At 46.0% G+C, this 14,290-nt stretch overlaps 1 protein-coding gene across 2 annotated transcripts in view; it reads left to right on the forward strand.

Moving 5' to 3' along the window:
- Positions 1-10,022, forward strand: part of LOC139422719 (inactive tyrosine-protein kinase PRAG1-like) — a 36,370-nt gene extending 26,348 nt beyond the window's left edge. Inside the window, exons 5-8 of one of the 2 annotated variants that reach the window (XR_011635751.1) lie at positions 1,667-2,436; positions 5,440-5,709; positions 5,883-9,754; positions 9,789-10,022. Coding sequence is in view for 1 of the 2 variants with exons in the window: in XM_071174028.1 (XP_071030129.1) it covers positions 1,667-2,436; positions 5,440-5,709; positions 5,883-6,689 (1,847 nt within the window). In the remaining variant the exon portion in view is untranslated. Of the gene's footprint in view, positions 1-1,666; positions 2,437-5,439; positions 5,710-5,882 lie in introns of both variants that reach the window. The other variant, XM_071174028.1, reaches the window with a different exon arrangement.
- The last annotated feature ends 4,268 nt before the right edge of the window (positions 10,023-14,290 follow it).

Below are 14,290 nucleotides of genomic sequence, written 5' to 3' on the forward strand. Positions count from 1 at the left end.
AGGCTTCCTGCAGCCCCGATATGAGGTTGTAGTAACAGATGAGGTTTATAAAGGTTATAGTAAAATACGTAGTTTCCTCTTTTAGACTGAGTGTGTGTGTGTGTGTGTGTGTGTGCCTTTGTTTTGAGATGTGTCATTTTCCACAAAGAGTGTGTGTGACCCTGCACGCTGCTGACTGAGGTCTGACGCACCTTCGTTTGGTTTGGCGTCACCCGTCTTCATCTCTCCATATATGGTCTAAAGCCCAGTGTCTGTGGCCCAAATGGCACCCTATTCCCTATCTAGTGCACTTCTTTTGACCAGGGCCCGATACGACTCTGTTCAAAACTATTGCACTACATAGGGAATATGGTGTGCGAATTGGGACATAGTCAGTGACTCCCAGACAGTCTGTAATTGCCTCACTTCCTGGGAAGTGTTTGAAGAGATAATTATGGGACTGTGATAACTAGGAAAATAAGGGCTTTTGCCACTCCATGCATACATGCAATCTTTCCTTTAGATTTCCCCCCTGGAAACCTACTCATTTAGTGTCGCATTGGGAGCACAGCCTATCTATGCAGCCTTTACCGTCAACAACCACACAATTATCTGTCTCTCTGGGGAAGACTGTGGAGTTTCACATTCTTTATAGTCTACTCTTTAATTCACTATTTCCTAATGGTACAGCAGGGCAGACACTGTGACCATCTTGAACCTTAAATTGTGCACCAACTCACTCTAAACTTGTCACTACACCCTCCGAGGGAACGTTGAATAGATGGGGGGGGTGTGTGTGTGTGCTGACTGATATGACTAAGCCATTATAGGGAGGGCCACGGTGACAGGATGGGTGCAGCTACTACGAATAGCCTGCTGAGCTGCTGCCACCCAGTCAGATGCTGTTGGGGTGTGGATAATGTACTGTAGATTTATGGGTGAGGGTATGCTAATGTATTTACTGTTTATCGGTACTATCAGTGATTTTCAAAGGTTATTTAGAAGGTTTTACTTCAGTGATTGACATGTGGTTGTTTTACCTACCTTCATTGAATGCACTGATTTGTAAGTAGCTCTTAATAATAGTTTACAGGTGAGGGGTAATGTACTATATGTTTGTAAGGGGTAATGTACTATATGTGTAAGGGGTAATGTACTATATGTTTGTGTAAGGGGTAATGTACTGTAGTTATGTGGGTAAGAGGTAATATAGCTTTATGGCTAGAGAGGCACTGGGACACAACGCTCCCATTTATAAGAATCAGTACAGGCACCTGAGGCACTAGCTCTTCTAGTTAAACAGTAACTGACTTAACTGTCGCTAGTAATCTCCTCACTCTGCTTATTACTGCCTCTGCACTCAGTCTGTATCAGCCTGAACCCTTGGTGACCGACTGTACCTGTTCTATACTAATCCTGTTTATGGTGTGTGTGTTCACTTAAACTGACTGATGGGCATTATTTTGAAATTTTTTTATCTGTGCTGTGGCAATTTGATTTGTGTTTTTTTTAAATATAAGTGAGGGAAGTTGTTTGATCAGAGAAGTGTTGATTCCTTTAGTAGTTCTCCAGTCATGTGTTTCAGGATATAAAACATTTTCTTAGTATAATATCTTCTCTTGTGTCTGTGTTATGTGTCATTGTGATGTTCAACATGAATACTGATGTATTGCATCTCTCTCTGCAGGTTCCCATGATGCCCCTCGTCTGTCGTGCACCTCGCCATTTCTCAGAAGCCCGATGGCCTCATCTCCAGGGTCTCCTCACGCTGACCCGTTCTCTAGCAACACCCTGTCCAACCAGCTGCAGCCACCACCCCTACCCGAAAAGAAAATGGTGAATCGCGCCGTATCCGCCCCTGACAACATGGCCGGGAAACCCTTAGCCCGGGCCTACCCCTGCTTCCCCTTCACCGGTGGCTCTGAGAGTAATGTATCCCGTCCTGACGTCCCATCCCTGTCCAGTCTTCCATCCTCCCCCGTGGACCCTCGGGCCATTTATTCCTCCTCTGAGTCTTTAGAGCGCTGTCACACCCCTCTGGGACACCCCCTGCGCTCCCGGACCCTTGACGAACCCCTGAAAGTTCGGGGCCGACTAGGGGGTCACAGCCGAGGCAGCATCACCACCTCCTCCTCCCCCCAGCTCAGCGCCCCCCACCTCTCGGCCTCCGGACCCACCCAGGGCTCTGGCCTGCAGCTGCAGACCCTGCTCAGTAACATAGACAGTAGAGAGGGGATCTACTCCAAGCTGGGAGGCCTATATGCTGAATCGCTGCGCCGCCTGGCTCTGAAGTGTGAGGACCACTTCACCCGCAGCCAGAAGAACCCACTGAGGTTTGATGAGAGCAACTGGTCCCTGTTCAAATTGACCTGTAACAAGGCCAGCTGTAATGCGGGAGACGGTGTCTACTACTCTGCTGCCTGCGCCTCAGACCCATCCAACTCCTACGCAGTCAAGGTAACTGGAACACTGGCTCCCTTTCATCTCTATAGCTTTTATTTATGTAACCAGGAAGTCCTATTTAGGTTAGAAGACCACTTTCCCAATGGAGACCTGTCTCTCTGTTTTCTGGAGTTTTTTGGGGGGCCAAGGCTGTCATGTAGTGCTTTGATATTTTTAGTTATTTATTTATTTATTTCACCTTTATTTAACCAGGTAGGCTAGTTCAGAACAAGTTCTCATTTGCAACTGCGACCTGGCCAAGATAAAGCATAGCACATACAACAACACAGAGTTACACATGGAATAAACAAAACATAGTCAATAATACAGTAGAACAAATTAAAACAAAAAGTCTATGTGCAAATGAGGTAATATAAGGGAGTTAAGGCAATAAATAGGCCATGGTGGCGAAGTAATTACAATATAGCAATTTAAACACTGGAATGGTAGATGTGCAGAAGATGAATGTGCAAGTAGAGATACTGGGGTGCAAAGGGGCAAGATAAATAAATGATCTGTGAGCTGCTCTGACAGCTGGTGCTTAAAGCTAGTGAGGGAGATATGAGTCTCCAGCTTCAGAGATTTTTGCAGTTCGTTCCAGTCATTGGCAGCAGAGAACTGGAAGGAAAGACGACCAAAGGAGGAATTGGCTTTGGGGATGACCAGTGAGATATACCTGCTGGAGCGCGTGCTATGAATGGGTGCTGCTATGGTGACCAGTGAGCTGATATAAGGGGAGGCTTTACCTAGCAGAGACTTGTAGATGACCTGGAGCCAGTGGGTTTGGAGACTAGTATGAAGCGAGGGCCAACCAACGAGAGCGTACAGGTCGCAATGGTGGGTAGTGTATGGGGCTTTGGTGACAAAACGGATGGCACTGTGATAAACTGCATCCAGTTTGTTGAGTAGAGTGTTGGAGGCTATTTTATAGATGACATCACCGAAGTCGAGGATCGGTAGGATGGTCAGTTTTACGAGGGTATGTTTGGCAGCATGAGTGAAGGATGCTTTGTTGCGATATAGGAAGCCGATTCTAGATTTAATTTTGGATTGGAGATGCTTAATGTGAGTCTGAAAGGAGAGTTTACAGTCTAACCAGACACCTAGGTATTTGTAGTTGTCCACGTATTCTAAGTCAGAGGACTCTGGTGGTTAATGTTCACATTGCAATAAGTGTGGAGACTAAACAAACAGGGGGAAAAACCTGTTGAAATAATGTGTGTCAGTCAATGAGAGACATGTCTAGAGGCATCTCCCTTAATTACTGTGAGAAGAACGTCTTTGTAATCTGCAGCTCAAATTCAAACTCCCTGATTGGTCCTTACTCCCAAACTCTTATTGGACGGTGTACATTCTACTCCTCAATCAAGGTCATGCTCTTACCTCGTTAAACAATAAAACCTGTACAATGAAGTAAGCCAACATCTTAACGAGCCAAAACCTTAACGAGCTCTTAGACTGCTCAGAAGACCAAAGGGATCCTCAGCCGAGCCACAGACCCTCCACGTTGGTTGTGTGTCCCAAATGGCACTCTATTCGCTACATAGGGTACTACTTTTGACCATAGACTCGTAGTGCACTATCTAGGAAATAGGGTGCAATTTGGGACGTAGCCTGTGTTTGTTCTCACATCGAAGAGAAGGTCCTACCATTCTCGTGTTCCTCCAGGGCATGTTCTGTACTGTAGCCTGCTGTACTGAGGAGAGAGAGAGAGGGTGTGCTCTGCATTCATTTTGACTGACCTTTGTCCCAAAGTCATTAGCAATGTGTAAAAGCAACATGTAAATCCAGAGCTGTGTGTCAAGAGGCCTCGCTGCCTGAGGCTCTGTAGTCTTGCCTAATGCCTCTAGGTCCATTAATCTTTTCATGCCAGCCAGGATTTACAGTTCAGACACACCCCTGTTGTCAAGGCCTACATACAACCACCCTTACACACACATTCTTTCTCTCACACAAACACACTACCCACAAACACACATGGCAGCAGCTCTGTGATGTGACTGCGTAATGAAATCATCCAGTCCTCATATTAAATCATCAATCTGTACAGTTAAATCACAATGGCAACGTCCCAAATGAACCATATTCATTATCACTATGACTATGTCTCAAATGAACCATATTCATTATCACTATGGCTACGTCTCAAATGAACCATATTCATTATCACTATGGCAACGTCCCAAATGAACCATATTCATTATCACTATGGCTACGTCTCAAATGAACCATATTCATTATCACTATGGCTACGTCCCAAATGAACCATATTCATTATCACTATGGCTACGTCTCAAATGAACCATATTCATTATCACTATGGCTACGTCTCAAATGAACCATATTCATTATCACTATGGCTACGTCTCAAATGAACCATATTCATTATCACTATGGCTATGTCCCAAATGAACCATATTCATTATCACTATATTCATTTTATAGTGTACTACTTTTGACCAGGGCCTATAGGACTCCCGTCAAAAGTAGTGCACTAAGTAGGGGAAAGGGTGCCGTTTGGGACGTAGACTGTGTCATATCAGGGCTCAGCTGTGTTTGTAAAGTGGGAGAGATGGACAGGCTACCACACTTCCCAATATAGTGCACTCACTACCTTTGACTAGGGCCTGTATGACTGGTCAAAAGTAGTGCACTTTATAGGGAATACGGTGTCATTTGGGACATAACCACAGTGTTTGGCTTTACTCGTATTAAACATGGCGAAACTCATTCATGGCTGCTTGTAGTTAGACTGGTAGACTTATGGAATTACTGTCTGTCTGCTACTACTGGATTGAAAACAAGATCTAAATGAATGAAGGATTTAAAGCTTGTTGACAGCAAGTGGGGATAATATTCCAGTCTCTTACTTAACCAGGGAATAAATATTTCCTCACTGTGTACATTGTGCTCTAACCCTCCCCCCTCCAGATATCTAAGAGCCAAGCAGACATTTTCCTCCACATGATTACGCCTGTTTCTATTCTAACCATGGTGTCTCTCCTCTTCTCTCTGCAGATCTGTAAGAGCCAGACCTCAGAAGCCAAGCAGGGTCACCTCTACAGCCTGTCCGTCCAGCAGACCGTCCCTCCCCACTTCAACCTCCAGCAGGACTGTGGCCACTTCATAGCCTGCGTGCCCCGGAGCATGCTCCCTGCTGATGAGGCCTCGCTGCCCCCCAGTCCCAACCCCACGCAGGGGGACAAGGAGCGTGTGGTGGTTATCACCCGGGAGGTGCCACAGCAGACTACGGCAGACTTTGTCAAGGAGTGGGCGTCCGTTCACCAGGTATGATTGTGCCCGTTTGAAACATCTCATTTCATTGCATCTTATCTTGAGGAAGGCCCCTAGCGTGGAACGTTGACTGAATGGTGTGATGTTCACCATTGTGGACATGGAATGAAAGACGCAAATATTGCTTTTGCCTGCCAGCGTCTTATTTGTATTTGTTTTCCCAACAGGCCCAGCCGGAGGTGTACGAGCGGTGGGTCTGCTTTCTCCTGCTGCAGCTGTGTGACGGTCTGGACCATCTAAAGGAGCATGGGGTGACACATCGAGACCTTTGTCTGGAGAACCTCCTCCTGGTCCCTCACCGCCGCCCCCCGCAGGCCAACCCCAATGCCCCACACGACCAGAAGCACCTCCCCCGCCTGGTCATCTCCAGCTTCGCCAAGGCCAAGCAGCGGAACACTGAGGACTCTGCCCAAAATGACCCCCGCCTCAAACGCAACCACGCCCGCCTGGCCCCGGAGATCGTCTCGGCCGCCCAGTACCGGAAATTCGACGAGTTCCAAACCGGTATTCTAATCTATGAGCTCCTCCACCAGCCGAACCCGTTTGAGGTCAGCCCGAAACTGAAAGAACAGGACTATAGCTGTGAGGACCTGCCGCCCATCCCTCCAGTCTCTCTCTACTCCGCTGGACTCCAGAGACTAACCAGGCTACTCCTCCAACCGGACCCCATTAAACGCATCCACATTCAGGAGGCCAAGCGGGTGCTGCAGAGCCTGCTGTGGGGCCCCCGGAAAGACCTGATGGAGCAACAGCAGTGGGGGGACAGGCTGGGCCCCGGGGAAGGGCCCCGCCACGAGGGCCTCCTCAACTGGTTGGACGTGAAGAGAGCGCTGCTGATGATGAAGTTCGCAGAGAGGTCTCTGGAGCCGGAGAGGAACGCAGAGTTAGAGGACTGGTTGTGTTGTCAGTACTTCAGCTCTGCTCATCCTCTGTCCCTGTGTCATACAGCTGAACTGCTCTACTCACTCAAGTGACTGACACACTGACCGGACAGACTGTCTGAATCCCAAATCAACCCCAAATGCCTACCCCCTAGGTACTCCTGGAGATCTGAAAGGATTGGATAGGTTTGGGATTGGGGGTGACTGTGTTAGTGTGTAGAGACCATGAGCTGCCTTGGGTTTCCCCTGTATCTGTCTCAGAGGATACACAGTGACACAATGTGAACCTGTCTGCTCTTCACTCAAATGCATGAAAGTAACAAGGCATCACTCACTTTCCTGTCCATTCAGCTTCTACTTATACTGTATGTCTAAAGACTGCTGTTGTTTTACTTTACTGTATGGACTAAGACACAAACCCGCTGGTAAGGAACCGTCCCAAAAGCCCAAGCAGGCCAGCGATGGGCAGAACAGAACAGGAGTCTCTCTTGCCAGAATCAGACCACTCTCTGTTCCACAGCAGACACAGCAGACACAGCAGACACAGCAGACACAGCAGACACAGCAGCAGTGAAAGCTAAGCATGGAATGAAGGATTGACGTAACGCAGGAAGACCTCAACTTACTTACCTGTTTAGTATTGATGAACAACAGTCAGTATACACACCTGCCAAGACGTTTCAAGTGTTAATGCTTTATGTTGTCCTTATCAATAGGACTACTTGCCCTTTCAAAACAAGAGCTCTCGTCCTCATGTATCCGTGTTCAGCAACTCTTGACAAATGTTTGATTGTGCCTGTGCAGCTAGCTAATTTTGATTTGCTTTCACACATTGGTTTTATGCTACACACAGGCATTGACACTGGCGTGTATTGAATTGTGCATACACATTCATACCAGTGTGTTGAAATTGAGTGAACTGGTTCCTGAAGGTTACCTTGTCTACAGCTCAGTTTAGAGTGGTTGGTGTTGTATCTTTCCTTGTTAATCCACGAGGAGGACATGTATTGTTTAGAAAGGTGGCCATCTTGAAACCAAAGCTGTTTTGATTGGCCTAGATGGGATGGTAACCATGGAAATGGTGTGACATGAACCAATCTAAAACGTGTACTGCCTAATGCCACAAAATACAGTATGCATATCATTAGTTAAGCGATACTAAGACAGCCAGTACCACACCTGCTATGGTCCCACTTACCCCAATACTTACCTTTTTAAAGAGATACCCTGGTACTTTTGTATACTTTTAGCCAGTGGTTCAGAAAGTAGCGCTCACGAGCCAAAAGTGGTCCCTGAAAATGGCTTACTCTGTCACCATATGTGCAGATACAGTATTTGCACCACGTCATTGCTCTCTCTGCTGTGTCCACTGAGCTGTTGGGCCTGCCCTGCAACCTCATTGGATAATGCTGGACAGGCCTCTTGCTAGCTGTCACTTAAATGCAAGAGTGCTGAAACTCATTGGCTATAACTCAAATTGCTATGTGGGGAAAATGGCCCGAAACAGCTTCAAGAAAAGTCACTTTCAAACTTGGGATTTTGTGGCTAATTGAGTTAAAACAGTAATTCTGTATGAACTACTCACTGACACATCCAGCCCAAAGCAGGAGGTTTAAAACATACTTTCTTAGTTGCCAAAGTCCGGAGCATGTCTTTAATGTCATCTTTAATTGTTGTTTTTGATATTATCAATTGTTACAGTGCCTTTACTTCTCCATATACATGTTATGGTGACTGAGAACCTAATTGTAAATCTTAACCCCTATGCTCCCTCTGTAATTTGTGAAACTGGATTTTCACAGAATGGTCTGGAGACGAACAGAACTTGTACATAAAGAGGTTGTAGATCAAATAGCGAGCCCCACCTCAAGCAGGTCTTAATAATTGCAATGGATAAGATCCATAGTGAAAAGGTATCTATGATATCCAATCGTTTTAACCCATAGTAGTCACTGGAGGAAGGACTTTCTGTTTTTCTGTGCATCCTAAATGGCACCCGATTCCATTCGTAGTGCACTACTCCTGACCAGAGCCCTGTGTAGGGTAGTGCACTACTCCTTACCAGAGCCCTGTGTAGGGTAGTGCACTACTCCTTACCAGAGCCCTGTGTAGGGTAGTGCACTACTCCTCACCAGAGCCCTGTGTAGGGTAGTGCACTACTCCTGACCAGAGCCCTGTGTAGGGTAGTGCACTACTCCTTACCAGAGCCCTGTGTAGGGTAGTGCACTACTCCTTACCAGAGCCCTGTGTAGGTAGTGCACTACTCCTTACCAGAGCCCTGTGTAGGGTAGTGCACTACTCCTGACCAGAGCCCTGTGTAGGGTAGTGCACTACTCCTTACCAGAGCCCTGTGTAGGGTAGTGCACTACTCCTCACCAGAGCCCTGTGTAGGGTAGTGCACTACTCCTGACCAGAGCCCTGTGTAGGGTAGTGCACTACTCCTTACCAGAGCCCTGTGTAGGGTAGTGCACTACTCCTTACCAGAGCCCTGTGTAGGTAGTGCACTACTCCTTACCAGAGCCCTGTGTAGGGTAGTGCACTACTCCTGACCAGAGCCCTGTGTAGGGTAGTGCACTACTCCTTACCAGAGCCCTGTGTAGGGTAGTGCACTACTCCTGACCAGAGCCCTGTGTAGGGTAGTGCACTACTCCTTACCAGAGCCCTGTGTAGGGTAGTGCACTACTCCTTACCAGAGCCCTGTGTAGGGTAGTGCACTACTCCTTACCAGAGCCCTGTGTAGGGTAGTGCACTACTCCTTACCAGAGCCCTGTGTAGGGTAGTGCACTACTCCTGACCAGAGCCCTGTGTAGGGTAGTGCACTACTCCTTACCAGAGCCCTGTGTAGGGTAGTGCACTACTCCTGACAAGAGCCCTGTGTAGGGTAGTGCACTACTCCTGACCAGAGCCCTGTGTAGGGTAGTGCACTACTCCTGACCAGAGCCCTGTGTAGGGTAGTGCACTACTCCTGACCAGAGCCCTGTGTAGGGTAGTGCACTACTCCTGACCAGAGCCCTGTGTAGGGTAGTGCACTACTCCTCACCAGAGCCCTGTGTAGGGTAGTGCACTACTCCTCACCAGAGCCCTGTGTAGGTAGTGCACTACTCCTCACCAGAGCCCTGTGTAGGTAGTGCACTACTCCTGACCAGAGCCCTGTGTAGGTAGTGCACTACTCCTCACCAGAGCCCTGTGTAGGGAAAAGGGTACCATTTGGAACGCACTCGCTTCAACTTCTTCTTGTTTCACCAAGAATAGATAATTGATTATGGCCTGGGGCTGCAGGCAAACAGTCCACATGCTGTTCTATTCCACTGCTGTTATCATTATGTGAATAGAAAAGATACTGGTCTCTGTGACCACTAACACACTGATTAATGTGAGCCTCACCTGCATTCATCAATAAATTGTAAATATGTTTTCACACATGCACACCATGCGCCGTCTGTCTTTTGCTTGTGAACGACATCAATGGATGTCATTTCTCTGTCTGTGTGTGTGTGTGTGTGTGTGTGTGTGTGTGTGTGTGTGTGAGAGATGGTGTTTGCACTTTTAAAGATATCTGCTAATGGATGGAAGAATCACTTAGTCAGGGAGCCATAAGGACATGTAAAAGCCCATGTTGTAAAATGTGGTACCAAACAGTAGTTCCAGTGAAAGCATCACCACATAGTTTAACATTCCTGTTTGTACATTACACAATGTGGAGGAGCTTTCAGTGAAATTGGGGGATTTTACAACAACAACAAATGACCAGATTCAGAGATCATACAAACCATTTGAGGACCAGCGCACTCTTTGCAAATGAAATGCCTTCATTATGGTGTCAATGTTCAATGGACCAAAAAAATGTCTCCCTGTTTCTGCCTTTTCGATATTGTTCACAGCAGCACATTGCAAAATCAAATTCCTGTCTGTCTCGTCCTTGGCTTAAAGCTAATTATAACCCAGTACCGCAGTGTGAGAGATGCTACAGAGTTTTACAGATGGAATACAGGTCTGTCTGGGGTTACTGTCTAGCTATTTACATTCCAGTCAAGTTCACTCCATGGAAGGTCACTGCAATCTGACCCTGGAGTGGGAGAGCTCATGTTATGTTTTTGTTACGTGCATTAGTACAGTGAAATGCCTTTCTTGCCTTCTCTTTCCTAACAATGCTAACAGTACTATTAAAACATATTACAAAATTAAGTAGAACAAATACAGGAACTAGAAATAAGAGCACGAGAAAGTAAGTAAGCTATATACAGGGTCAGTTCCAGTACCATATTTACAATGTGCAGGGATACTGGAATGGTAGGGTTAGATATGTATAGGGGTAAGGTGACTAGGCATCAGGATATATGATAAACAGAGTAGCAGCAGCGTATATGATGATTGTGTATGTGTGTGTGTAGAATGTGCATAGAGACAGTACAAAAATAAAATAGAAGGATCAGTGCAGGTAGGCTGTGTAGCCATTTTGTTAGCCATTTAGCAGTCTTATGGCTTTGGGATAGAAACTGTTCAGGAGCCTGTTGGTGTCAGACTTGATGCACTGGTACCACTTGCTGTGCAGCAGCAGAGAGAACAGTCTATGGCTTGGGTGACTGGAGTCAAATAATTTTACACCGCCTGATATAGAGGTCCTGAATAGCAGGGAACTCAGCCCCAGAGATGGTCTGGGCTGACCGCACCGCCCTCTGTAGCGCCATGCGATCGAGGGGCGGTGCTATTGCCATACCAAGCAGTGATGCAGCCAGTCAAGATGCTCTCAGTGGTGCAGCTGTAGAATTATTTGAGGATCTGAGGGCATATGCCAAATCTTTTTAACATCCTGAGGGGGAAGAGGTGCTGTCACACCTTCTTAGCGACTGTTTGCGTGTGTGTGGGGAAGAGGTGCTGAACACGCCTTCTTAGCGACTGTTTGTGTGTGTGTGGGGAAGAGGTGCTGTCACGCCTTCTTACCGACTGTTTGGACCATTAAGTCCTTAGTGATTTGGGCACAGGAACTTGAAGCAGAAATGGGATGAACATTAGTCTGGAGGTTTTGGGTCTCGGAACAAATACACACACCGTGCGTGTGTGTGCCTTTCAATCCTCCGTTGCTTTCTGCTTCATATCACTCTCAAAAACACAGAGCTCCTTTGTCATAGGTGGAATGTGTTGCTATGGTGCACTGACCAATGGAATTACATGTCTGGGGGAGCAGGAACTCAGAGTACCACAGACAACACTGTTGGGGGGTGTGAGTGAGTGGAGTGCCCCAGACAACCCCCCCCCCCCAGTGACAGCAGCTACACTGAATGCTCCTCTCTTCTTTTGTTTCTCCGATGAGCACAGGTCATGAGGCTCATTCCACAGCAAATACCAGAGTTCTACAGAATAGTTCTCTTTAACCATTCTATTAACCAGTTGAACAAAGGAATAATTCAAATGTCCCAGTTAAAGTGAGTGGTTCAAATAGCAGTCAAACTGACAAAGAGATGTACATGATTAGATTGATATGTAGATTAGCATTACCTCAAACCAACCCTCTGTTACGATTCAATTCACTTTAAATTTCTCCATGAGATATCCTGAGGTCTGAATGTATAATTAACAGATCAGACCATATTGTATCTGCACTGAGGAACATAACTATGCAAAACAAAGCCAGATTGGGCAATAAGTAGAATGTTCCAAACCCAATTTTCTATGTACTTAATTATGATTCCTTCTCAGTAGTCTAAATACCTTAAACTATGGGAAATGTTCAACTGCAGTACAGAGGAATTTTTACAGAGGGATTTTTGGAGTAGTTACACAGCTGAAAACCAAAGCAAGCCTGTACTAGCCCTCTGCCCCCTCTCTCCACTTCACTGAGTCTATTTTGACAATAAGCGAAGCCACACTGAGATAGAGAGACAGTGGTTTACCACTTCAGCCAGCCTCTGAGATGTCTGTAGGGGATCCTATTATGGCTGGTTTTGAGTGACAGTGTAATCCATTGCTCAAATATAAAACAAATGGCTTCATAGAACATAACTGACATGACAATTAATGTGGCCAGAACACGTCAAGCCTGATACAGGTGTTTGTGATGCAAGGCTGACACCTAGTGGTTAACATGACGTGTTACATGTAGGCGCTACAGCAGTTTTTTTAAATAAAAAAAAACAATTTTTTAACCTTAATTTAACCAGGCAAGTCAGTTAAGAACAAATTCTTATTTTCAATGACGGCCTGGGAACAGTGGATTAACTGCCTGTTCAGGGGCAGAACGACAGATTTGTACCTTGTCAGCTCGGGGGTTTGAACTCGCAACTAGTCCAACGCTCTAACCACTAGGCTACGCTGCCGCCCCCCTAAATGACCGCAAGCTGACTTGCTCAACATCTCAGCAGGGCCCCCAAGTATTAGAGCTGAGATGATTATATACTGTAGCACGTCATGTCAGCGTCCGAAATGGCAAACTATTCCATTAATAGTGCACTCTATCCAAAAGTCTCTGGTCAAAACTAGTGCACTATATAGGGAATGGGGTACCATTTGGTTAATTTTTTTATTTAACCTTTATCTAACCAGGCAAGTCAGTTAAGAACAAATTATTATTTACAATGACGGCCTACCGTGGCCAAACCCTAACCCGAACGACGCTGGGCAAATTGTGTGCCACCCTATGGGACTCCCAATCGTGGCCAGTTGTGATACAACCTGGAATCAAACCAGGGTCTGTAGTGACACTGAGATGCAGTGCCTTAGACCACTGCGCCACTCAGGAGCCCACCTATAATTACAATAATAGTCTGGCATTTTTAATTGGGGGGGGGGGCTATAGACAATTCAAGGAAACAAATCAGCCTAAATTTCTCTCAATAGGCTTCACATTCCAATACAAGACTGTCTACCGGTACTATACATCATAATCCAGATTAGATGTGGCAATTTGTATAAGGTCCAGCCAGTTGCTTTGTCACCATTCAACAGAGTTATGTATTAAAGTTATGTTTAACTCCATGGTAAAAGGTCACTGGGTCATCTTGTGCTAAATTCCAATCCAAAAGGCGCCTAGGGAATTGGGAGCCATTTAGGACATTCCTTACTCTGTCCCTGGTAATCGCATTCAAGATAAATAGATACTCCTTAAAGCTGAAGCTTACCCACCAGACAGACAGACAGTGGCATTTATAGCCAGGTAAACAAGCCAATGCTATGTCCTCATCCCAAAAAGATAAACCTGCTTGGCAAGAACGTGCATGTACCCTATTGCAGTCTCTGCAGTTCACTGGGTTCATGGAGACATGTTTTTATGACAAAGTGAAAGTGGTATTTTATATTGCAGGGGAGGCTAGAGTAAAAATTTGTAAACCTACACAAATATGTACCGTACTAAAGTTTAAATAGGCAATAATATGAATACGGGCTTTATTAATTAACCAATTTAATTCCCACTGTATTCCTTTATTCACGTCTCTACAGACCTCTTAATAATTCAGTACATTTCAATGAAATGTAACTTAAACTTGCATTATAATGTTGCATGGGGGCTTCAGATTCAACATTTCTTACCTTGGTCACAAACATCAGACCTACTGTCTGTCTTTGTTGTTAGTTTGCTGGCTTTGGTACTTTTCCACTTGCACAGAAGACGCCCCCACGAAGCTATCTTCACCTCTAGCTACGTATCGCTTGTTTCCCTCTACGTAGCTCGGGGCTCATTTAGCTTGAGTTCAGCACCG

Source organism: Oncorhynchus clarkii, chromosome 12 (genome assembly GCF_045791955.1).
Source record: "Oncorhynchus clarkii lewisi isolate Uvic-CL-2024 chromosome 12, UVic_Ocla_1.0, whole genome shotgun sequence".
NCBI lineage: Eukaryota > Metazoa > Chordata > Actinopteri > Salmoniformes > Salmonidae > Oncorhynchus > Oncorhynchus clarkii.